Genomic DNA, 24,453 nt, shown 5'->3' with positions numbered 1-24,453 from the left:
AAAGCTCAAGCTTTTCCTAAATATGCGAATATCACTTTAATGCTTTACACGCAAAAGCGCAAGTATAATTTTTTTTGCATTTTAGCATTGGTGTCTTCACCCTAAGAGATAGCTAAAATAAGGCACTCACAGGAACCAAATTCGAACTAGAAACCTGCATGGTTTAGGGCATTGATTTGGGGGTCCAAGTTGGGAGACAACTTCAAGGCCTTTTGATTTCAAAGTTTTTGAAATCATGTATTAAAACATTTGGTAATTGCTTCAAACTTTTGCAAAATTAGTTTTACATTGTTTCTTTTTTTATGTGGCCTCTTTTGCTCTTAAACAGGCTTATATCATTGCGTTTGAGAACTTTTTTCCTGTGAAAATGAATTATAGTTGGTTCCTTCCCAAATTGTTTTTAGTGATTATTTGACCCACAAAAACAATTTTTTTCGAGCTCAATTATGAATAAAACCATTAAATCTTTACTTCATGGAAACTGCTATTTTTCATTACAAACAAGCAATATGTTTGATTCATGGAGAGAGGCATCTTCCGTTGTAACTGATATATTTGTTCCCTTCTAATTTGTTTTGGAATCAAATTGGTTTGCGGATTAGACCATTAAAATATATTGTGAGAGAGTCAAAATTTACAGTGACACATGTAGCTTACCTGAATCCCTCAGGCAACAAGTTACTATTTGCTAGCCTGCATAAGTTGTTCAATACAACTATGCTCTCTCTTTTGAAGTGCCTTAGTCCAATTTGGTAGTGACTGATGGCAAAAGAACAGTGTGACAGCTACATTTGATTACTATGAACTATACTAATGTAATTTAATGCTATATAACACTCTAGCCCTGTGGAATCACTAGGGTAAATCTGCGTAAGATTATATCTGTCATAAATCATCTAGCACCTCATCCACTTACGCACTGCAAATGTTTGAGCTCCTTTTGTAAATGACTGACTCTCTATTGGGCGTTGTATGGAACCTTTGAGATTTTCTTCAAAAATTGACAGCCAATCAGATCGGTCAAATTCGATCACGTGTACTCAACATCGCGGGTCTCTGGTTAGAGGGTCTCTAGTACCATGATTTTGAACGACAAAAGCACAGATCATTTCGCCACAGCTTCATCACTCACACCTTTTTGGGGATCATTATGATTTTGGATGACCATTCCCTTGGTTAATATGGTTTTCGGCAAACGTGTTTTATGAGCTGATGCTCACTTTTCCTTTGTCAAGAATAGGGCATGATCTTGAAAGGTTAGGTGATTCTAATTTTTCTTGCCACGGGAAATCAAATAATGTCATGGGCCGTTTGGGCTGTCTTAGGCGGCTGAGACTGTCACTTGTGTCTTTACCTTCTGTAGCACTACCATTACCTTCATAAATGTCATAGTTTTGAATTAAAAAATCTAATGGGTCGATTTCTACCTTCTCCGACAAAAAAGCATAAAGTTCGAAACTGTACCTTGCCGACTGAAATGTTATGGTGTAGCTGACAACTTCGCCCTCAAGAGAAAATCGGTAGTATTTTGGGCTGGATGTATTTAAAGGAAGTAAGAGCCTACGCGCCTACATTGAATAATCAACCAACTCAAATCACTTAAAACTGTTTATTTCACCCATATAGAAAAGAAAGTCTGGACAGCATTTGTGATCCAATTGGTGGTTGGTTGTTAAAGCCTCACACGTCCCAATGTGTTCCCTTTTCCTACTTGGATTCACCCCATTCTTCAGAGTTCAAAACGCGGGATTCCGACAGCTCTCGGAATTTGGTGATCACGTCAAGAATAGTGAACTCGCCATGAACTTTGTTATCGCGGGTCCTCACATTCACCGTCTGATTCGACCTTTCCTTCTCACCCAAAACTGAAGAAAAGAACCAATTCCAATATCAAAAACAGCTCCACTCCAGGATCACTATCAGCATTACGCCTTACCAAAGATAAAGTTGTATTGAGCGATCTGGGCATTCCGGACCTTCTTGTTCATGGTATTACTATCGTCTACATCCGTGTCGGCACAAAATCCAGACGCCCTCAATCGATCCTTGACTTCCGTGGCGTACTCATTGAACGGCGGTCCCACGGGCACAATCATCACTTGTCGAGGGGACAACCAAAAAGGCCATTTACCACCAAAGTTCTCAGTCAGAACCGCCATTTGTCGCTCCACCGAACCCAAGATGGCTCTGGAAAAAAATAACCAAAAAAAGTTTTTTTTTCTTCATTCTTCTATCCAAGAATAGAGGAAAGGAACACTGGAACAGTAACCATACCTATGAATAATGACTGGCTTCTGTTTCTCTCCCTTATCGTCGATATAGCTCAAATTGAATCGGATCGGGAGTTGGAAGTCCAATTGAATGGTCGCACATTGGTGTTGTCTCTTCAACGCATCCGTGAGTGTGATATCGATCTTGGGTCCGTAAAAGGCTCCATCCCCTGGATTTAGCTTCCATGCAACTCCAGCCTCGTCCAAAGACTCGGACAGGGCTTTTTCAGCCGCATCCCAAACGGCCACTTCTCCCAGGAATTTCTCGGGACGAGTAGACAAACGGAGATTGAACGTGTAGCCAAAGGTGGAGTACACGTGGTTGAGGAAATTGAGGGCGCCTTGGATCTCCTCCTTGATCTGATCGGGACGACAAAAGATGTGGGCGTCGTCTTGTTGGAAGCGCCGCACCCGTGTCAATCCGGTTAGGGCACCACTTAGTTCGTTCCGATGTAGCACGCCGAAATCGGCCATGCGCAGGGGAAGCTCCTGTAAAGAGAAAGTACAATTATTAGGCTTGTATTTTTGTTCTAGGGAGAAACGTAAAAAATTAACGTCAAGAATGCCTGTATTTTAAGTTGGTTGAAGTTTAAATTTTCAGTATCATATTACATTTCCAAATTGGATCTACCTTCCACGAGCGGATTCCGTGGTCAAAGATGAGGCAATGACCCGGGCAGTTCATGGGTTTGAGCCCGAACTTCTCCTTTTCCACATCAAAGCGGAACATGTCATCCGCGTAGTGCTCCCAATGGCCGGAAGTCTGCCACAATTTGGAATTATAGATATTGGGCGAGATCACCTCTTGGAAACCGCGTTTCCAATACTCTTCGCGGATGAATTTCATAAGCTTATTGTAGATATGAGCTCCATTGGGCAAGAAGAAACACGATCCGGGACTCAACTCGTGGAAGAAGAACAGATCTTGTTCCTGAAAACGGTCAAGTTGCGATTGGAGAAACACGACTCAAGTATTGGTTTGAAAGGTGTATTGGTCTCATACCCGACCGAGTTTGCGATGGTCCCGCTTGGCAGCCTCTTCTTGAAAGGCTTTCCATTCCTTCATTTGCTTGGGATCCGGAAAGCTGATGCCATACACTCTCTGAAGGGATTCTGCCTCAGCATTACCTTCCCAATAGGCGGAGGAGTTCTTGGTCACGGCCATGGATTTGATCTTTCCGGTGTGACGAACATGGGGTCCGCGACACAAATCGATCAAGGGACCACATCTGAAGGTATTGAATCATGATAGGAGGCTGACCCTCTTGAGGTGGAAAGGATCCGGGAGAAATACCTGTAGACAGTCGTGGTCGGGGTTTTGACCTTCTCGTTTAAGATTCGAACTTTGAACTCGTTGTAGGCGAACATCTTGAGCAGATCCTCTTTCTTCATCTCCAATCGCTCGAAAGGTTGCTTCTCTTTCACGATCTTCTTCACCAGATCGTCCATGACTTTGAAGTCCGAATCGGTTACCTGAAACCGATATTAAATGAACACTGCCAAATGAAGAGACTGATTTTCTAATATCATCAATTTTTCTACGGCTACGGCTCTACCGTGTGCTCTTCCGAGTGCATATCGTAGTAGAATCCGGATTCGATGGGAGGACCGTAGCACAAATGTCCGCCATAAACCCGCTCCATGGCCTCACCCAAAATATGGGCTGAGGAGTGCCAGAACACGGCTTGGCCTTCCTCATCATCAAACTTGAGCAATTGGAGCTGGCAGTCACCTTCCAAAGGACGGTCCAGGTCCCAAAGCTCGCCATTGACCTTGGAAATGACGGAACTGTCAGCCAAGCCTTTACTGATTAGGGCTGCTATGTCGTAGGGCGTGCTCTTCCAAGAGAGTCCCTCCAAGACTTTGCCATCGGGCAAAGTGACCTTGATGGGCTCATTGGGCTGGCTGGCCAACCATTCATCGCGCTCTTTCTTCAATTTGTCCCACAGCTCCAAACGAGCCGCGATAAAAGCGGGCGGAGGGTTCATTTCCCCAACATTCGAATTCGTTCCAGCCTTCTTCTCTTTCTTCTTTTTTTGCTAAAATGAAAAGGATAAACTGTGTGAGAGCCATAAAATTATTTGTACGTAAATGTTCCAGATTGATCGTACCGAAAACGCACTCAAACTTACTCAAACATGAGCATAAAAACGCAAGAAAACATATAAGAACAAGTCAGTTTTGGTTTCATCTTATTTGGTTCTAGTCATGAAAAAGTAATGCTTACGCAACTGTAGGTGGCACAAAAAGTTAAACTACAAAATAGTAAAACGTTAGAAGTAGAAAAAAAAATCATGCTGGGTGGTGGGTTGCCTTCTGTCCAAAATGTAGGCGTATACAGGGCAAGGTGGGCGTGAAGCCAAACTAAGTACAAAGTACCTCGGCATTGGCCACATTAGAATCATTGTCCATCTGTAATCCCTCTTGAGCGTGAGGCAAATCTTGACGTTTTATGGCCCGGACATGGTTATACCATCGGGACAAGTTCTCATAATGTTTCGCCGGAGGCTCCGATTTTAGCGCTTTGAATACGGCTGAATCGTTTTGAGAGGCCTCATACCCGCTGATAAAGCTACGGCTGGCCAAATGTCTGTTCAAAAAAGTTCGACCAGCCTCCGAATTCACGTCAGGAACTTTCAAAACCATTTCAGTGGTCTCGAAGCTGAAACTGTGAAACCAGGTATTTCAAATATCCGTTAAGATTTGGCAACCTAGGTACTAAATCATTTTATTTCAATCTTTCCATAATCTGACGTGGAACAGGCGTGATATTGAACTGTGGTCCACCTTGCCCTGCTTGGCATCTTAAGTTTCGGTTATCTCTTAGTTAAACGGACATCAAATTGAGCGCACTCACTCAGTTAAAGATGGGGCACTGAACAAAGTGCTGTATTTATCACAGAAGAGTGAATGGAACAGTGACAGGACTTAAAGCATAATATGGTAGAATTTCCACTTCAACCATAGACCTCAAGGAATGTTTTAGTTATTTAAAATACCACAAAATTCAAGTATTAATTCTAATTAGCTTTTGTAATGTAAAAGCTAACATAAAAGACCATTTCTGCGTTTTCATCCCCATAAATCTCCAATTGCTAATGTAATGAATCATTTTTCCTAACATCGCTGAGTCACCATCGGCCTCCCAAGGGATGAAATATTGCTAGAGAAATCTTGATTGCTTCGTGAATTGATATTCCTCCCCTTCCTGCTATTCCAGTTCCCAAAACGATCGATCAATTTCATGTCCGCTTTTCCAAAAGATAGTCTAATAACTTCCTTTCTCAATAGGAATCAAGGTTAGGTGGTAGATTTGTAGGTCGGCAAAATGTGTGGATGGAAGGCGGTGCAATCCTAACCCGTTCTAGGAACCGCTGGATTTTGACATTGTTCTCATGGGCGGTCCCCGTGCTACAGCTCAATTTCGTCATTGGGGCGGTGAGAGACCAGCCGGGCCAAAAACGAAAGCCGCTGCCAGTAAGCGGCCCCATCCTGACTGCAAAACGACAATGGGAGATCAGTGAGTGCCGCGGCGGCAGCATCATACTTGCGGCTCCTTCTCGGCAACGGACATCTTCGACAAAGATTCACGGGTGGCCTCAGTGGACATGCTAGAAACACTCACTAACACGGATCACGATAGAACATCCAAAGGCTCCGACAAACTTGGATGGCCACGTTGAAAAGATTGAAGAGACTGCTCTGGCCAACGAGGGCGAGGAGAGGTGAGTGCATTCATGCAGGCTCAAACCCTGGCTGACGAAATAAGGCAGAGAGGATTGAGAAGCAGAGGAGGTCACTCAACCTCGCTTGGGAGATGGAATCAAATGACAATACTCTTGTTTTAAATTAGAAAATTGTTAGGGAAATAAGTTGCATGAATTACATTGCTTAATATGTTTGCGTATGTATTTTAGGGTGCTAATTAGGGGATTCCAAATCTGGTCACCCTACTCTGTTAACTTGAGTAGTTTCCGGTTGCGCCCTGTTGTTTTCCATGGAATTCTGAAGGACGAGGTTTTTCCTTTTCATCCGCTTTTCTTCAAATTGTTCTTCTATCATCACCAAAGTTTTCCCTTTAGACTCTACCATGGTTACAAACCCGTAAATGCCCGTCAAAGCGGTTGTCAAAGCAAATATCCAGAACGTACCATAAAATTCAAAGGCTTCCAGCATATATGGAAAAGCTTTGCCAACCCCGGCCAAAGCAATGTCCACAAAGACAAAGACAATGGCACTAGCTTTAGACCGGATTTCAGTCGGGAACGCCTCGGCACAACTCAATTTTAGCAGGGCTCCAAATCCCATACTATGAGCCGCATACATTGTCATCATGGCCAATAATGGTATCCAGTTATTGATTGTACTGACCCAAAGGGCAGGTTTAAAACCTTCCGATAGATCGTGGGTACTGTTGCTTTCCAACCATGTTCCATTAAGTGTTTTGTCTTCGATTGGGATGTGGAAGAAATGACGTCTGATGTAATTTGATCCTCCCATAAGAAATAATGAGGAGCTAATTATTAGAGACGAACAAAGAAGAAGGTGCCTGCGTTTGAACACGGTTAGCACAATGGACCCCACGAGAGATGTGAAGGTTCGAAATGACATCACCAAGATGGACCCCAGGTAAGGGTCCAGACTTGATCCGGATTCTTGGAACACGTTGACAGTATACAAGGAAATGACCATTATGCCGCTGAAACATGCCAATATAAAGGTCACTCCAGCCCCAAAAAATGGACGTAAGAACCTGGATGACGTGAAGATGGACTTGGTCGAGATTTGGTTGGCCAACTTATTGGCCTCTAGTCTCAACTTTCGCTCAAGGATTTCGTTGAATTCTTCATCAATGTTGGTAGTTGGTCCTCGAAGCTTTTGAAGATTGTTTCGGGCCTCGTTAACCCTTAACTTGGTCAAAAGATAGTACGGTGTCTCTAGCGTGAAAATGGTGATCAACACGGCCGAGACCAGACTAAATCCAAAAAGTGTCCAACAAAGGAATCTCCATGGAAGATAAGCTCCGAGAACGTAGCTTAGTAGCATTCCAATGCTTTGAGCGATATTTAGAAGGTTTGCCATCATTCCTATGATCAACCAACAATACAGAGAGTTCCCAGAATTTAATTAAACGTGTGCATACCTCTGACTTTGGGATGGCTTATCTCACATAAATACACCGAGGCCGCCGAGTTCAAAGCTCCATTTCCAAATCCGGACATCCCCATTGCGATTAAAATAACCCAGTAACTTGGTGCCGAGGCAATGAGACCCCAAGCCGACGAAATTGGCAGTTGACACATTAACAATAATGATCGCCTGCCAAATGTGTCAGCTATCCATCCACCAAGCATGGATCCAAATATTGCCATTGCCGGCCAAACAGTCACTGAAATTTGGAGATACTGTCATTGCTCAATTGATGTAAGTCCAATGGCAAGACTTACCCATCCATGAGCCGTCCTTCAGGCTGATCTTCAAGTTTGGGTCCTCCTCAGCTTGCAGAGCTGGAATGAGGATTCCACTTAAGCTTAGCAATCCGCCAATGGATATTCGACAAGTCATTGTGACAACGCCCACAAAAAGCTGCAAAACTTTCGGTTACTGATTGGGAAGAGTAATTTGTTGTTTACGAAGGAACAAGCAAACCTGAGGCTTCAGATCAAATTTTTGGTTAACCATGTCGTTGCATTGACTGACGAATACAAGTTCTCTGATATTTGACCAGGATCAACTTCATCTCAAGACATGTCTGGGAATTAATCATGTTAGCTATGGCCATTTTGACATCTTTGCAACATATAAAGAAAAAAATCAACTCGAGCAGGATGATTTCAGTTGAATGGGATCATTGAATTATATTTCTTATCACAGAATAGGGAATAAGTCTCTTAAAAGAATTGTTTCCTATTTTGAATTTTACAAGCAATGAGTCAGAGATATAGAACATAGGCCAAAGGACACAAAGACAAAACGGTTCAAGATGATAGCAGCCTCTATCTAGGCATACACACTTGTGGTGATGGCAAAAATTATGGTATAAAAAACAAAGAAGAACCGCTCCAATCCTGCAGCCACCAAGACCCAATCCCTCATCACACTATTTTGAGAATCATTCGACAAAATGGGGCGTTCTTCTCCTCCATGGTGGCCAGTCTCTTGATCACGGTCACCAGCTTGTTCGCTCTCAGCCATATCTGTCAGCTCCAAAACCAACCGCTCATGAGTGGAAGATACCTGGACATAGAATTGAAGAGGAAAGAGGATTTTCAAGAGGAAAGATTTAGTCTCACATCTGATGAGAATTGGTTACCTGGTGATAATAGTTGCCAAGGCACAAGCACTTTCCCAAAGAGCCACTAAAAGCGTTTTTAAGAAACTTTGGTGGACCACTATATTTTCTGTCTCTCGCAAACGAAAAACAGGTCACATTCAGAAGCAATGCAATTCCAACCATAGCTGCCGTATTGCTATAAAATGTCACTATACGGGAAAAAAATCCATGATCTTCTGCATCCTATTTTCGGGCAGGAATTACTCATAACTTACCCAATAATGGAATCGCGTTGTTATGAAAAGGCAACGAACTGGCAAAGTATAGCAAGAATATGCAACAAGTTAAGAATGCGAATCCATTAATGGTTATCTTCTCTCCCGCCGTTGGAGGCAACAGAAAGCAGCAGATTGTCATCAACATAATCACTGTAATGATCAATAAACGCCATTAATTTCTTCCCACCAAGTTTTGCATTGAAATTGCTTTACCCAAGCAAGGCAATACAAACACAGCTTTGTAGGCCGGGGAGTTTCTTTGCAATATAAACTCAAAGGTTACATCTGGATAGGTCTCTGGACAGCAATCATAGACGATACGATTCCTCTGAGCAACTGTGGCTAGAGATACCCACTCCCTATTGTTTGTGTAGAAATCCAAGAGCTCGACCTGAAGCAAAAAAAAAAAAAGAACATGTTGATTTCAAATTTACCGCCTATATTCATTAGCCATTTCTCAAATTTTGACTCAGGGTGACTTACTTGGGTCATGTTACGGTAGAGAGCCAAATCGATTTGATGTCCATGGGAGGTCCACGAGCCAAATTTAAGTTTACATTCTTGAGTGTCCAAAGGCCAGTAGCGAAGGTCAAGCTTGCAAAAAGCTTTAATATGAGCAGGGGGCACCCAAAGCACATTTCCGGTGTGGCTCACTAAAAAGTGTGTTTGTCCATATGGGTCAAATTTTGTACTTTCAGCACTGTAATGGAACAAAGAAATGACCTTGATTAGGAGATGAGCCAAAGCACATTGAAATTCACCGTTATTCAATAAAAATGTTTAAAGAAGATAATTGTGGAGGTTTATGAGCATCTTACCTATTATAGACAAAAATGTCCGGTTTCCAAATTTCTCCCACAGCCAAGTGGATTTGGGTGAGATTGTCATAATCCATGGGATCCCAAGTGAGGAATTCGTCCTTCCAGTCGAATCTCATCCAAGCATCCACTCCCATGACCGATTTCATCTCATTAACATCCAAATGGATGATGGCCATTCCAATGGCCACAGTCACTGCCTTGGAGGAATCCTTGACCGGATGGACATGGATGTCATAATGTTCCAGCAGATGACATCTTAATTTCTGACGAGAGGAACGACCTTTGTCGCAGGCAGTTACTTCTTCTGTAGAGATCGGAGTGTTGATGGAAGTTTCTGTCTTGACATCTGCCTTAACGGATCCCGCAGGAGGTAACAATGTAGCAATGGAATCTGGGGGTAGCGTTGTAGATTCATTCTGACCTGTTACTACAAAAAGTAACCCCATTAGTAACGTTTCTATACCATGTTATAAGTGGTTACCTTGTACAGTGATAAAAATAAGGCTTGTTGAGAAGACCTTCAGTAATGCCCACATGGTTGTTGCACACCACTTGGTTGCAATAAGTTAATTGACGAAAAAACAACCAAATCCTTTTGAATGTTTACACAAACCACAACCGAGATGGTTGCTTCATGTGCGACCCAGAGAACTTGGTGTGAGGAGAGACCTACCGTGTGAATTCAAAAGGAGTTGGTTTCCCCTGTTTCAGGCTGATCTATGATGCGGGCCGACCCCTCCCTCCCAACATTGCAGGCAAGGGATTGTTCATGGAGCCCTTGGTTGTATCTCACGAACTCTCAACTAGCACACCCTAGGCCGATGTTGAAGATGTCTCCTCATGTGCTTCTACAACGAACTACCTGTGAGATTCAACTGTCTAAGCACGCCCGGGTGAAGTTTCCAATGTATTCACATCCTTGTTCCCTAACATGGTCAAATACTTTCTGCAATATTCAGCATAACGGACAGGGTATTAGTTGTTCCTCAATGAAAGGAACCGATTAGTTACAATTGCTTTGGCCAAAAAGGGTAGTTTGTTCGCCATCTGTTACTCACAAAAAATTTAATGACGTTACTCGTTACAATTACTTTTACTAACATTTAGATGACCAACATATCAAGTTTTTTTGCCACAGCAGGACCATACATTGCTAAATCAATGGTTATATTTTTGTTTCAAACAGTCCCCAGATTTGACGTTTTCCCTCCAACATGAGCAGTGATATTGTTTATTTGCTTAGCACTGCATTGCTCAAATTTGTGGTCATGTTCGTATCACGTTCGTTAGAAAAGCAGTCTTAATGATTACCCAGCTTTTAAAACTTCCCTGTTAGAACCCTGTGCCTAAATGGGGAGAGTTAAGAAATCTGAGGGAGCATACTCAAGCCAAAAGAAGATGTCGCCCTGCATACTATTAGTTCAACGGAATTTGAATGAGAAGATATAAACAATAAAGGAATGCAAATATAACAAGATTTGAGACCACAAACACATTTATTGTTGTTAAAAGCAAGCTCAATTTTCCGCCCTGACATTTTTGCAATTCAAGGTGATATGGGATTTTTTTTCGTTTTGAATAAAAGGGAATGATTTATTGTTATTCCGTTACTTGTAATTTCGTTGCTGCTGCCCTGGGACTTAAATCTTATTTTTTAAAGCTACGACATCCATGGCAGTTATTTTCTAAAGATGGCTCAATACTTGCTGAAGAGAACTTCACTTTATTTTTTCTTATTACTCAGCACAGCAAGTGCAGAGCAAAGGAAATGTGTAAAAATGAGTAAAAGAAATATCATTAATATGACTCACACTCATGTAGAACTTCATAAAAATGGATTTTTTATGGCTGAGTAAAGGTTTTTTTCTTAACAATTATGTTCCTTGTTCAATAGGTTGTTTTTTTCAGGCTCTTTAGTTGTTGGCAAACATGAATTCATTTTCGGGAATCACTTTCAAAGTAATGCACAACGTAAAAACTATCGAAGGCCAGGAAGAAAGGAACGATATCAAAAAACTTTGAAGCTACCAAAATTTAGCCAATTCGGCAAATCCCCAAATGGATGCAATGCAACATAATACAGGCATCGTCGCCATAAAGAGAATAGGGGATGGGTAAAATACAAATGAACAAAAAAGCAAATTATGAATAATAATTAACTCCTCCAACGCTTCGAACATATAAAGTGGCATAGGTAAATCAGCACTCAATTTGAAAAAAAAAAGAGTCAATTTGACTCATTGAAGCGGGAAAGGAAAATGACGTCATCGTCAAATTTCGAGAGATCACTCCTACTTTTGAGGCTTCATATCTCTTTGCTGAGGGATGAAATTGAAGGTTCAGTTCTTTTATCCATTAAAAGAATGGTTCATGCAGGTAGGTATTTTTATAAACTGTCTAAGTTTCACTCATTAACATGCATAAAAACTAATTTTAGAAGAAAAAAGCCGTTTTGCGACTGATTTTTTTTGTATTTTAGAATTTCTTATTTTTGCAATAAACTTTTTGAAACCTTAGAAACTGTTATTGTCCAATATTGAGATTGATATCATTTATATCTTGGATTTTTAGTACCTCTACTGTCTTGAAAAGTGCCCCATTGACCTCCCAAAATTTGTGCTGCTTTTCATCGTGCAGCTGCTACTTCAATGTGTCAATAAGGTTGCAACTTTACACAGAAGTGCGACTCCGATCGCATGTCGACCTAACCCTAGCTTAGACGCATAACATTAACATCGCCCAAATCCCTCCAAGTAGAAGAACAACAATCCACCACAATCAACTCTTCTTTTCTTTGCTACTCATCGGCGACTTGGACAGAAAAGATTCCAGACCATCCCATCGTCTCTTGGCAATCCATCATCATGGAGGAACAAGCCTGTCCGAAATGCAAGACCACGCTCTACCGTAATCCAAACATGAAGCTCATGGTCAATGTATGCGGCCACAACTTGTGTGACAGTTGCGTGGAGCTCCTCTTCGCCAAGGGTAGGTTGATCGAGGATCCATAGCAAAGACCCACGAATTTAGTCCAAAGATGTGAATGATGAGTGCTTGAATTTGGATTGTTAGGTTCTGGAGCTTGTCCAGAGTGTGGGATTGCTCTCCGACGGGCTAACTTTCGCCACCAATTGTTCGAAGACGCATCCATCGACAAAGAGGTCGATATTCGGAAACGGATCCTCCGGGATTACAACATGAAACGCGAGGATTTTGATGACTTGCAGGCCTATAACGACTACTTGGAAATGGTGGAGGATCTCATCTTCAATCTATGCAACAACATCGACATCTTGGAAACCAACAAACGCATTGCCGAATACAAGGAGAAGAATAAAGACTTCATCACCAAGAACCGACATCGACAAAGTCAAGAGTCCTTGGAGCTCTTGGACATGATGTCCGAAGAGGCTCGATCCGCCCTTTTACGCCAAAGAGATTTGCAATCCGAAGAGCGCGCTCTCAAGGCCAAAAAGGTCGAGGACAAAGAGAAACTCATCGATGACCTGATGTTCCTGGATACCGATGCCAAAGCCATTGTGAACCAACATGCCGCCCAAACAGAAGAGGAAGTCGTGTTGCCCAAACGAACGAAATTCTCCACTGGAATCGACGTTCACGCCACCAACGTGGGTCCATTCATTCCTGTAGCCGAGGCCAAACCATTTGTGTACAACCACGTGGATCTGGAAACCCGAGGACCCAAACCTCCCACCATGAGTGAAATCATGGAGCGGAAGTATTATAAATTTGTCCGAGCCGCCGGATCAAATGAAAGACCCGGCGGATACCATGAGCGAATCGCGTGTGCTCGGGCCTTGCAGGAGGCCTTTTCCGGATTGTTCTACGCGCCCACTCAATCAGCCTTGTGATGATTTCAAAACAAACTCAAACTATAATATTATTTAATAGTTCATATATAGATGCTATCACGGTTTTAATCAGATTTATGATCAGCTGCGGACGAGTTCGGTTAAGGCCTTGCCCTTTCCCTTGGGCATCTTCTTGTTGGTCGAGTCCTCGAGTTCCTTGGATTTGTAGTAATGAGGAGCCACCTCCAACAGCCAATCGTTCTTGATCTCGATCACGTTGCGCATGAACTCTTTGGTGGTGAAGACCAGCTCGAAGTAGATGACCCAACGAGGGAGATCTTCGAACATTGAGCTATTCGGGTGAATCATCACGGTCTGGTTGTGCTTGACCGTCTTGTAATTGCCGCCTTTGGAGAGGCGAGCCGTGTGGTAGAAATAGCCCGCCGTCACGGTCTTGCGAATGTTCTCCGTGTCGCCAGGATTACTCACCACTTCGATCTCGACCTTCTCCAACAATCCTTCCAATTGATCCCGAATGTCGCGCGCACGTTTCATGGACCGATATTGGATGTAGTTCTCATAGCACCACTGGGACGAAAAGTCCGTATCCGCCCACTGTTTGTAAATATTCATCAAGGTCAGATGATCACCCCCGGGCACGAAGAAGTTCTTACGGGCCGTGTCTGCGTGGATGATCTTGTCCTTGGGACGATAGAAGATCGAGCTATTGTTGGACAACATGGCCGCTATGGTGAGGATCTCGTTCGAGCACTTGTACTTCTCGGAGGCCAAGATCATCTTGGACATCATGGGATCAACCGGGAACTCTGCCATGCGTCGACCTAGCTTGGTGAGCTCGCCCATGTGGTTCAGTGCTCCCAGAGCGTACAACTGCTCGAGAGCTAATACCAAGGTCTCGTGAGGAGGTGGATCCAGGAAATCAAAGTGGATCAGATCATTGATCCCCAGGGATTTGAGCAGTATCACCACGTTACCCAGATTCACCCGCTGAATCTCGGGCACGGAGTTCTCTTCGAGCTCGTGCTGATAGGCCCATGCCGTGTAGAGACGGAAACATTTGCCTGCGGCCACTCGGCCAGCCCGACCAGCGCGCTGATTAGCCGAGGCCTTGGATACGGGAACCACAATGAGCGACTCCATACCCGTTCTGGCGTTGTAGGAGTTCTGCTTGTTGAATCCCGGGTCGATCACATAAATGATGTTGTCGATCGTGAGTGAGGTCTCGGCGATATTAGTGGCCAGAACCACTTTCCGTGCCCCCGGCGGGGTCTTCTCGAACACTTTGGATTGCATATCTGATGGGAGATTGGCGTAGATGGGCACGATGAGGAGCTCCTTGATCTTGGTGCCTAGTTTGCGGGTTCGCTCGGTGAGCAACTCCTGACAGGTTTCGATCTCTTCTTGACCCGTGAGAAACACCAGCACATCACCCAAGGGTTGGGTCACATGGATTTGGAGCACGGTCACGACACACGCATCGATGTAATCGGCCTCCGGGGCTTTGGTGTAGTAAATGTCCACGGGAAACCGCCGACCGGGGATCCGGAAGATGGGTGCGTCGTCGAAGAATTCCGAAAACTTTTCCGCGTCGAGCGTGGCACTCGAGATGAGGAGCTTCAAGTCGCTACGGAATCGGGCAATGTCCTTGATGAGGCCGAACAAGATGTCCGTGTGGAGCGTGCGCTCGTGGGCCTCGTCGATGATCATGACGCTGTAGCTGCCCAAATCGGGCTCGGAGAGAAACTCGCGCAACAGCATGCCGTCCGTCATGTACTTGAGAATGGTCCGCTCCGACGTGCAGTCTTCGAATCGGATACTGTAGCCGACCTCGTTGCCCAATTTGACGCCCATTTCCTCGGCCACGCGTGCACTCACGCTCATGGCGGCCACTCGCCGGGGTTGAGTGCACCCGATTTTCTGGCCTTCTTTGGTGAAACCAGCCTCATAGAGGTATTGGGGGATCTGCGTGGTCTTGCCGGAGCCCGTTTCACCTTCAATGATCAGGACTTGATGGGCGGCGATGGCCTCGAGTAGACTCTCTCGGAAGGGAAACACGGGCAAGCTCTTCTTGGTCTCTTCGATGGTCATGCGTTTCTGCTGATACTCGCTGACCTCCTCCTTGGCCTCGTCCGCCTTGGTGCCCGGGATCTTGAGGGCCTGAATGAACTCGATCTCATCGTCCAGGAGGATATCATATTGCTTCTCTTGTTTGGCATGTCGCGCTTTGGCGTCCTTGGCCCCGAATCGATATTGGGCCGAATGGAGATGGGTCTCTTCCCACTTCTTCTGCTCATAGTTGGGCAGCTTCTCGCCCTCATCCACCTCGACATAGGCTTCCAGATCTTGGTTGGAGCGATCTTGCGGCATGTGGTAGCGTTGGACCTTTTCAATCTCGCCGGCCTTGGAGTGTTTGTGGGCCAGATCCAGGACGGTTCGCTTGTAGTCCCGCTCTTTCTTCTCGCGAGCCGTGAGTTGGGACTCTTCAAAGAGGAACTGATCATCCTGGATATCATCTTGCAATTCCAGGAGCTTGTCTTCCTTGCGCTTGGCCAGGTACTTTCGACGTGACTCCACCCTCAGATTGGGGATGATTTCTTGCCGATTTTGCGCCTCTTGTTGCAGTCGCTTCTTGGCCTCCTCCAAGGCTCTTTGATCGGACCTCTCGGCCACATTCCTTCGTTTGTCCTTGTCCTTTTGAATCAATCGCTGATTGAGCTCATCCCGCTCCTTCAAGTCTTGCCGTCGTTCCCGTTCCATGTGATCGAATTCATCCTCACTTTCAGGTCGGTCAGCCTTTTCCCGCTTCTTCTTGGCCTTCTTGGCCTTCTTCACTTTCCTAATCTTGACTTGTAGACCCTCATCAGTTTCCTCCTCAGAAGACACCATTTGATACTTTTTCTGGGCCATTTCGCGCGCTTCTTCCTCTTTTTCTCGATTGGCTCTTAAACGGTCTTGAGCGGCGGATTTCCCGGTTGCTTGGCGAGGCACTCGTTGGAACAAGTTGGCAGCAAATACTTCGACCTTGGGATCCACATCGATGGTTTGGGTGTCACGGATCTTTTGGAGGAGCTCTTGACTGGTTTGGGCGGTAGCGGCTAGTTCCAGGAAGAATGCGGCTATTGTCTTGTCGGACATCCCGGTGACAGAATGCAATTCATCGCTCACCCACGTCAGTAACGACATGGTGGGTCTTAGAAATTCAGAAATGAAAGGGAGGGTTCATCGATTGGATGCGAGGATGATGGGCTGTGTTTGTTTGTAGCTCAACGTTGATTGTACATAGAGTTTAGCATACATTTTATAGGAGGTTGCGCGAGATCACACTTTTTGGTTTGTTGGCCCAGTAAGCAGCAATGTGCAGGGCTTTGCTTGAATAACGGCGTTACTGGTTAGCTTGAAAATAGCCAGGGCATTAGCCGTTCCTCAATATAAGGAACGAAATACAGTATGGCGGACGCAAGGTCCGCCATGTGAATGAGTCTGGAGATGGTAGTTGACTGGTTTATTACCAAGAGTTCCTAGCTATATATACATATCACAGATGGCCCAATGTGAGCGAGCATATGCTCGCCACAACAGTTACAGTTACTTTGGTCAAAAAAAGTAATTCGTTACACAACCGTTACTCGAAAAAAAATGTAATGGCGTTACTTGTTACAATAGCTACTACTCGAATTTTTGATAACCAATGTTTTATGGGTTTTGTCCCATCAAGACCATTATTCTCTAAAGAAAATTTGCTTTTGTCTCAAGGAGTCCTAATATTGCTAATTCCATCTAGTATATTATGATCAAAGAAAGTCAGGGTTGAAAATCGTGCTTGCTCTTAACTACTCTGAGGGTGTCCTTGGTTTTTTAATCTGATACTGTACTTCACATCTTCTCAATCAAAACCCGTTGGACTGAAGAGCTGATTCATTGCAATTGTCAAGAAAGGATGAGCATCAAATTTCTAAAGCATCCTCCTCATTTCCATGACTTAAGGCATTGACTTCTTATAGGGAACCTTTACCGACTTTGCAATGTGTAATACTGGTTTTCCATCATGACTTTTGCGACATTGTTTCAAACCTCCAACAAACATTAACCCATCCGGTCTTGACTTCTCAGAGTATTATACTGCAATACGTTTTGAATAATTATGCCAAGATTAAATGCCAAGGTTTGTTAATAAAAAAAATGTTGAAACAAAATCTTCAGATGATACTCAAATGGCAATTTCTGTTGAGCCTTAAGGTTCCTCAGCAGTCACGAGATTAACTAAAATTTAAAGGCCATTCTGGAAGCTTAAAAAGGAACAAGTAATTCTTTCAGTTTCTGGGTCGTAACCAAATTTATGGCAACCTTAGTTTTGAAAATTCAGCCAAATGAAAAATAAAAGAAATCACAAAACGATTTGTGCAAACAAAATCTTACTATCCTATCTTGGACATTCTTGTTTTCTTGCCTGCCCACAAGAGTGCTATAGTTCGAAAATTGTTGAGATTTGCTCCACGTATGAGCTCATCAAGGCAATGCACTGTTGCATTGGCCATTTTTGGGGGTTGAGGGGGCCACAGTTGAAGAGGGCACCTCGCCCTGCCAGCAAAGCCAGCCATCACATTATCTATGTCCGAATTCCGACAGGCAATTTTAAGTCCGGTATCAGTTTTGTTTCTCCGTCTGTGGGTGTATCTAGCATATAAAAGTTACCTTGAGAACGGTAAACATTCGTTTTGGCAGATCTCCTCAAGCGCGCAGTTTAAAGTAAGTAATCTAGTGGTTACAAAAAATGCGGCTCATTTGCATTTTCTTGCAGGGTTCCTTGTTTCCCATGTTGGTAATTAGTTGGTCAAACAATCATTATAGCTCTTAAGGAATCAGAGAGGTCACAGCTACATTATAAGTAAAAAGGTTTGACAAAACGTAACACATCTCTAGATGCCTTGTATGATTTCAAAAGAATGCTTTCCCATATAAAGCCTCAAGCAACAACCTAAAACATGGATTTCTATAGGCTCAAAAAATGTTCAAGTACGTTAATGGGTAAAATTACAACATTTTTAAAGTATAAACTAGAGTTCTAGGGAGAGAAATGTCACTTCAACCAAGCCACTTGAGACATTATTTTGAACGCATTATGGTAGTTGGGCAGCAGGGTTTTGGGCCAAAATTTTTCCCTTGCATACTTGGTGTCAACAAAAGCAGAAGACATCTGATTGCACATTGACCTAAGACAACAGATCAAATATTTCCAGCGTGTAAACCTCCCAATGCAATTCCCCAAAAGTTCTGAGGCAAATGTTCCACCAGACTCCCATTATTTCTTGTACGCCTCTATGGGCTATTTCCAAATACCACTAGCAAAGGAATGCCAAACATTAACCACATTAACACTCCCTGGGCAACATGCAAGCATTTCAGGGCAACCATGGGGCTTAGCTGTGCTGAAGATGTTTGTAAACAGAAATGTGATCTTTCATGCAGAGACTGAGTAACCTTGTTGAGGTCGTGGACAATTGCATAATATTCTCTAACACTCAGAAAGAAGATAACCAACACATTAAAGGCTTTCTTGATTGGTGCAGAGTAGTCCAGAGCCCATTGAATCACCTTGAACAATCAAAAAACGTCATTTGCCCAAGAAACAGATAGGTATGTGATAGGAAGAAAGGAAGTAATCCCAGATCCTGAGAGACTTAGAGGAGTCAACTCTCAAAATACCATGGACCTTTGGTCGTTCTTTGGAATGAAGGAGTATCTAGGCGGATTTACAATGCGCTCATCTGAGATCTTGGCACCAACATTGGCCACCTTCAACTCATCAAGAAGGAATGACTTGGGTTCTGTTGCAAAACAACAAAATGGCCATTAAGGTCTCATTGAATACAACAGGCATTTCACTACCGAGACAAAATTCAAAATATGTCATGGGAGAGTTGGAGTTAATGGGGTGACATGGGCCATGAAACTTGTTGGGCCTCAATGAATTCACGCTGGTTGTGGATCATCAACTGTTGGTAACAATGATAGACAAGTAGTCAGTGGAAGCATTAGACAAGCTATTTTTGGGATTGAAGGCAAAGCTAACCCAATGTAAGTCTCAAATAGTGTGGAAGAAAGGCAAAGATCACTCAATATTGGACGCATTATTCAACACCCCTGTGAGCGATCCGACGCAAGATGTTTTGGCACAACAAGGAAGACATATTGAGGTGGATGCACTGGATGCATTTGTTGACAATATCAGATGTCAATCTAGGCATTTGCCAAACTCAAAATAAAGTTGTCAGTTGATATTAGTTTGGTGCTCTTCGGAAACTGCATTGTAGTGCTAAAAAAATGAGGTGGAACATGTCAAATGGCCTTACCACTTTGCACCAAGGTACGACCTGTACACTCAGCTAAGCTAGACACATTGAGCATGAAACAAGGAAAATTCAGGCCTTGTGCACCCCCAATTTCTCTAAGCCAAAAACAATAAAAAAGATATATTGAGACTTTTTGCCGGTCACAAAATGTAATACAAGCTCTCCCCTCAAGCGAAAGGAACTGGTTTGTGGCCAACCGATTCCCTACCTCTCTCCCTGTATGATTCAGAAGTGGCAGATGCCAGCTCCCTGGCTTGAGTCGAGTAACGAAACCTCTACCTAAATATGGAAGAAAATAAGTGAGGTAGATCTAGTAGCTCTGCTCTCAAACAGTTCAGTCGTCAGCTGACAAATTGCCCAACAATAATAAAGAAAAGCGTCGTCAACGCCTCAGGTTTCTTTTGGCGGCATAACGCATCAGCGTTCGCCCCTCTCTGTACACTGTACTCACTCACTTGAGCCCACACTCCGTCCCAACTCCGAATCCGTATCCGCAACCGCAACCGCATCTTCACCCCTTGCTTGCGCACCCGCATCATGGCCGCCGTTCCCGAGGAAGAGGAGTACATCGTAGACCAGATCTTGGACAAGCGGACCCGCAACGGCAAGGCCGAGTATTTCTTGTCTTGGAAAGGCTACGGACCCGATGAGAATACCTGGGAGCCCAAAGAGAATCTCGATTGTCCGGATCTGATTAAGGTGAGCACAAGTGTATGTTGGGGCGGAATATCCCATGGGAGGTTCGCAGGTGGCCAATTTGAGTGGCACAAAGGGGGCTCTTTGATCCGTACTAGCCTTACGAAACATCCACAGAGAGATTGAATGGAGCCGGTCTGTTCATTAGCTTACCAAGTGTTGATGAGTGGATGTAAGTCTCTCCACTAAAGCGTCATTTTAACCGAGAGCCAGAGAGTCCCTACCAATTAGTTGGCGGTGCTACTTTAAAATATATCTACTGTATATTCATGACTTGTGTAGTAACACATTCAGATTTAAGGTCCGAGTGGAGGTGCCCTAACTTCAGGTGGATTGACTTACTTTCAGGCTTTTGAGGACAAGCTCAAGGCCAAAAAGGATGGGGCCAAGAAGCGAAAGAGTGAGTCAAGTGGAGGGGCGGCGGGAGGTTCTACGAGTGGAGCGTCCACGCCCACGAAACGCCATCCGGAAGAGGGCGTGAAGCCCCGAGGATTTGATCGAGGGCTTCAAGCTGAACGGATCATCGGGGCCACGGATTCCTCGGGCGAACTCATGTTTTTGGTCAAATGGAAAGGATCGGATGAGGCGGACTTGGTACCTGCTCGACAAGCCAACATGAAATGTCCCCAGGTTGTGATTCAATTCTACGAGGAACGCCTCTCATGGCACACCTCCTCTCAAGATGAGGATGAATAATGTGCTCAGATTGTGCTCAGAAATGATTGGACCCATGACTCGACCGATAGTACCTTGCTTTGACGGGTGGTATGGAATCTGAATGGATGCTTGTAAATGTATTTCGAATATAAACCACTGCGACTTAGATTTCCACAGGCGCCTTCTTCACCGCCTTCTTGGCCGATTGATGCACGCCCGGGTCTAATTTATCTGAAATTATAAAATACACCATGTTCCCACGCATGGTCTATTATGAATGCTGGAGCCTTACAGATTTTGTGTTGTCCACTCATGGGAAACTTGACCAATAGTTCCTGTGGATTCGAGCAAACGAACACAAACGGGGAACTGGATTCACCTCTGGGATATTTATCGCGATAATCTTCTTGCGACAGAATTTCATCCACATCAACACTGCCCAATAAACAACTCGTAGGATAGGAACTTGGGAACGTGATTGGAGACGCTAAAATCAAGCTTAATATTGAACGTTTTCGTTTGTCACAAAATACAGTACAAAACACATTTGCAGAGGATGAGCAATGGAATTTGCTCACCAATAGCCTGGTATCAGGTTACGAAGAATACAATCTGACTAGAGTGCTAGTCACTGACTGTGACTAGTCAGTGACTAGCACTCTAAATCTGACTATCATGAGGTCACCATGTCACAAGGCCGAGCTTGCAGAATATCTATGAACTCTCTAATACAATCATATTCCTTGGTTGGCACTCACCTCCATGAAACATCTTGTACATATCATGGATTTCGTTAATCTCTTGCTCAGCAGGAGGCCGGGATGCGGCGTGGATCCACAAGCGTCCCCGATGGGCAGAGTACCAGGTTCGACCCTCGTCCTTTTTGATCCCACAAACCAGCAGGGAAGCGTATGGCTGGTGCATGGTCATACAAAACCCACCATCACTCATCACTTGCAGTTCCTTATCTTGAATTCGATTAGGAAGAAAGGTCTCTCGAACAATTTTTCGGGGGTTTTCCCGCTGGATTAGGTCAGTTTCTACCAACTTGGAATCATAAGGCCTTGGTTTACTATCTACAGTATATCATGGCAACTAACTAACTAATGTTACCATTGGCCTGGGTATTTTGATGTTCGGATTCACTACGCCGTCGCCGTCGGTCAGGGTCTTGTGCTGAATCTGCTGGACGAAATGGGATTGGCTGGGTCCAAGTTTCATGATATCCTGAACAATTTTGTCTTGTGACGGGTCGTAATTCGCCAAGCCGGAGTCCTCCTCCACCACACGTCGTCCTGGAACATTTTTCCCATATCCAAATGGCCCAAAAAAAGAAAGCAATCAATGAGTGCCTAATTCTCACCTGCAAAGTCAAAGGTGATCTTCCTGTTTAAACGAGACCCATGGCGTTTATCGCGGAGCTCTTGCTCCCGTTTCCTTAGTTTGTCCCTCTGTTCGTGACTAAGCCATTTATCGGAATCCACGGAGAAATAGTCGCTCTCATCATCGATCACTTTGGTCCTCTTCTCACTATTCTTGTCGTACTCCAAGAGTTGGTTTTTCCTCTGTTCGGCCAGAGCCTTGGATTGATCCTCCACCGGATTCGTCAAGAGTTTCTTCAGGAGCTGATCGGATTTCCTGGAGTTTCGATTCAAGACCTCTTGCTCCTCTTTAGTGCACACCAAACTGCCGCAGAACATGCATGGACCAGAACCCTCTTGTTCGCAGACAATTCGTCCGCAGTCCGTGCAATTGTTGACCAAAGCATGTTTCAAAGTTTGACATTCGCAGGGATGTCGACCTTGTCGCATGATCATGTCCTTGGCCACACCATCTTTGGAGTACAAGGACACATACTTGGTTTTGCCCTTCTGCCCTTTCCCGATGTCATCCTGAAACTCAAACACACAATTTTGAGCATATCTAATTTTTACTAAGATTTTATCGTTGGTTATGCTCATTACTTCGATTGATGGCGATCTTGAGTCTATATCACTGGCACAATATGATCGATAAATCATGTTTCGGGTACACAACAATGACTGATGAGAAATGTGTTGCCCATTTTGCTGCCCAAGTTATTTTTATAGCTTGTCATAGCGTTTTCTAACAACTACAGAAATTAGAATCTTACATTGCTTTAATAGACTAGCATATAAATCTTTTCAATAACAAAGGAACTTGAAACGATAATTCGTAAAGCCTGAGTGATTCTCTCATTTATGGCCTTCATACACGATTTTTCAAGTTCAACTAAATAAGGCAAAAATGTACAAAACAAAAGTAAAAGATCAACAAGTGTTCACCAATCCGTAAGCCGGAAGATAACCAAAATGAGGGAAGAAAAAGTGAGCGAGAGAACCGAACAAATACTCACATTTTTGTTCTTTGCCGATTTTTTCCCCGTCCCTTTAAACTCCTCAGGCTCTGCAGCCTTTTTGTAAGCCTTCAAGGCCACCGGTCCACCTTGTGGAGGGGCCGGAGGACCAATTCGGGATTGGAATTCAACGATAATTTGAGCATGAACAGAATTGGAAAGGTCAAGAATCTCTTTCAAGTAGTCAACCTGCTCATCTACAGTCTCAAATGACAAGATATATCTGTAAGGAACGATCATCATGGATTTAGGATAGCAGAATAACATATTGCCAGATTTCTTCTCTGTTATTACTCTGTGATCTCAGAAGTGGCCGGAAATCCCAAAGCCTCCGACAATGCATTGTCCAGCCAAGTGCTTAAGGCAGATTTCACCGGCATATCTTTCCAAAAGATTCTGGCCTTAGTAGGTCTGTAAATTCTTGTTTATGTCTAACATCAACAAATTGCTCACGATGATGCAAAGACAAGTTCAAGGGTGACCGACCGTATCTTGGACTGAAATTGGGACCAAAAAGAACCGTTCTTTCATTTGAAACGAAAGCATGATGAATTTGGACACTCTTTGTCAACATATCTGCATCTCATTCATTGCAAAATCTTTTAATCTAACTCTTTTACAAGTCATTTTTTGATCAATGGACTTTATTGAAGGCCATAGCTTTTAGCTACCTTTCAAGCAGCAATAGAGGGTGACAGATTGATGCACCATTGCGAGCAAGTCTGTAAACTTGTCTAACGGGTAGGGTTGATGATTAAATGCTTACCCGTATCAATTTACTGTCGAAACATATATATACATATATAAATGAAACAAATCCCACTGCCCGACAAATATCTTGTCTTGATTAAGCTCAAGGAGATCGTTCAGGCATACGGGAAATGCTGTCACTCTTTG

At 43.8% G+C, this 24,453-nt stretch overlaps 7 protein-coding genes across 10 annotated transcripts; 2 read left to right on the top strand and 5 right to left on the bottom strand.

The window, feature by feature from the left end:
• Window positions 1–1,595: 1,595 nt before the first annotated feature.
• LOC131879828 (threonine--tRNA ligase 1, cytoplasmic-like) lies at window positions 1,596–6,000 on the bottom strand. Of its 3 annotated transcripts, none has more exons than XM_059226275.1 (8): window positions 5,818–6,000; window positions 3,827–4,309; window positions 3,565–3,743; window positions 3,274–3,499; window positions 2,902–3,201; window positions 2,275–2,759; window positions 1,937–2,187; window positions 1,596–1,865 (listed from the first exon to the last, which is right to left on the bottom strand). In XM_059226275.1, exons 1-8 carry the CDS (start codon window positions 5,878–5,880, stop codon window positions 1,708–1,710), a joined length of 2,145 nt encoding a protein of 714 aa, XP_059082258.1. In that variant the 5' UTR covers window positions 5,881–6,000; the 3' UTR covers window positions 1,596–1,707. The 3 variants fall into 3 exon arrangements, with proteins under 3 accessions (XP_059082258.1, XP_059082257.1, XP_059082256.1); XM_059226274.1 differs by having other exon boundaries at window positions 5,630–5,958; XM_059226273.1 differs by lacking the exon at window positions 5,818–6,000 and adding an exon at window positions 4,650–4,953.
• A 115-nt stretch (window positions 6,001–6,115) lies between these two features.
• LOC131879831 (facilitated trehalose transporter Tret1-like) lies at window positions 6,116–8,009 on the bottom strand. The gene is made up of 4 exons (XM_059226281.1): window positions 7,920–8,009; window positions 7,718–7,856; window positions 7,414–7,659; window positions 6,116–7,357 (listed from the first exon to the last, which is right to left on the bottom strand). The coding sequence occupies exons 1-4, from the start codon at window positions 7,950–7,952 to the stop codon at window positions 6,216–6,218; spliced, it is 1,560 nt and encodes a 519-aa protein (XP_059082264.1). The 5' UTR covers window positions 7,953–8,009; the 3' UTR covers window positions 6,116–6,215.
• A 90-nt stretch (window positions 8,010–8,099) lies between these two features.
• LOC131879832 (acetylcholine receptor subunit alpha-type acr-16-like) lies at window positions 8,100–10,310 on the bottom strand. 2 transcript variants are annotated; one of them, XM_059226282.1, is made up of 7 exons: window positions 10,125–10,310; window positions 9,641–10,070; window positions 9,306–9,522; window positions 9,036–9,213; window positions 8,820–8,972; window positions 8,584–8,753; window positions 8,100–8,507 (listed from the first exon to the last, which is right to left on the bottom strand). In XM_059226282.1, exons 1-7 carry the CDS (start codon window positions 10,177–10,179, stop codon window positions 8,271–8,273), a joined length of 1,440 nt encoding a protein of 479 aa, XP_059082265.1. In that variant the 5' UTR covers window positions 10,180–10,310; the 3' UTR covers window positions 8,100–8,270. The 2 variants fall into 2 exon arrangements, with proteins under 2 accessions (XP_059082265.1, XP_059082266.1); XM_059226283.1 differs by having other exon boundaries at window positions 9,641–10,064.
• Window positions 10,311–12,366: 2,056 nt separating this feature from the next.
• LOC131879834 (CDK-activating kinase assembly factor MAT1-like) lies at window positions 12,367–13,572 on the top strand. The gene is made up of 2 exons (XM_059226286.1): window positions 12,367–12,631; window positions 12,716–13,572. The coding sequence occupies exons 1-2, from the start codon at window positions 12,508–12,510 to the stop codon at window positions 13,513–13,515; spliced, it is 924 nt and encodes a 307-aa protein (XP_059082269.1). The 5' UTR covers window positions 12,367–12,507; the 3' UTR covers window positions 13,516–13,572.
• LOC131879826 (pre-mRNA-splicing factor ATP-dependent RNA helicase DHX16-like) lies at window positions 13,532–16,991 on the bottom strand. The gene has a single exon (XM_059226270.1). It carries the CDS (start codon window positions 16,657–16,659, stop codon window positions 13,597–13,599), a length of 3,063 nt encoding a protein of 1,020 aa, XP_059082253.1. The 5' UTR covers window positions 16,660–16,991; the 3' UTR covers window positions 13,532–13,596.
• Window positions 16,992–20,153: 3,162 nt separating this feature from the next.
• On the top strand, window positions 20,154–21,347 carry LOC131879835 (chromobox protein homolog 1-like). The gene is made up of 2 exons (XM_059226287.1): window positions 20,154–20,525; window positions 20,871–21,347. The coding sequence occupies exons 1-2, from the start codon at window positions 20,364–20,366 to the stop codon at window positions 21,216–21,218; spliced, it is 510 nt and encodes a 169-aa protein (XP_059082270.1). The 5' UTR covers window positions 20,154–20,363; the 3' UTR covers window positions 21,219–21,347.
• On the bottom strand, window positions 21,304–24,009 carry LOC131879830 (activating signal cointegrator 1-like). The gene is made up of 7 exons (XM_059226279.1): window positions 23,851–24,009; window positions 23,557–23,779; window positions 22,543–23,071; window positions 22,293–22,474; window positions 21,938–22,226; window positions 21,472–21,666; window positions 21,304–21,410 (listed from the first exon to the last, which is right to left on the bottom strand). The coding sequence occupies exons 1-7, from the start codon at window positions 23,934–23,936 to the stop codon at window positions 21,343–21,345; spliced, it is 1,572 nt and encodes a 523-aa protein (XP_059082262.1). The 5' UTR covers window positions 23,937–24,009; the 3' UTR covers window positions 21,304–21,342.
• Window positions 24,010–24,453: the final 444 nt, after the last annotated feature.

The sequence above is a fragment of the Tigriopus californicus genome, chromosome 4 (genome assembly GCF_007210705.1).
Source record: "Tigriopus californicus strain San Diego chromosome 4, Tcal_SD_v2.1, whole genome shotgun sequence".
Classification (NCBI taxonomy): domain Eukaryota; kingdom Metazoa; phylum Arthropoda; class Copepoda; order Harpacticoida; family Harpacticidae; genus Tigriopus; species Tigriopus californicus.
This window is presented reverse-complemented; position numbering and strand designations above follow the sequence as displayed.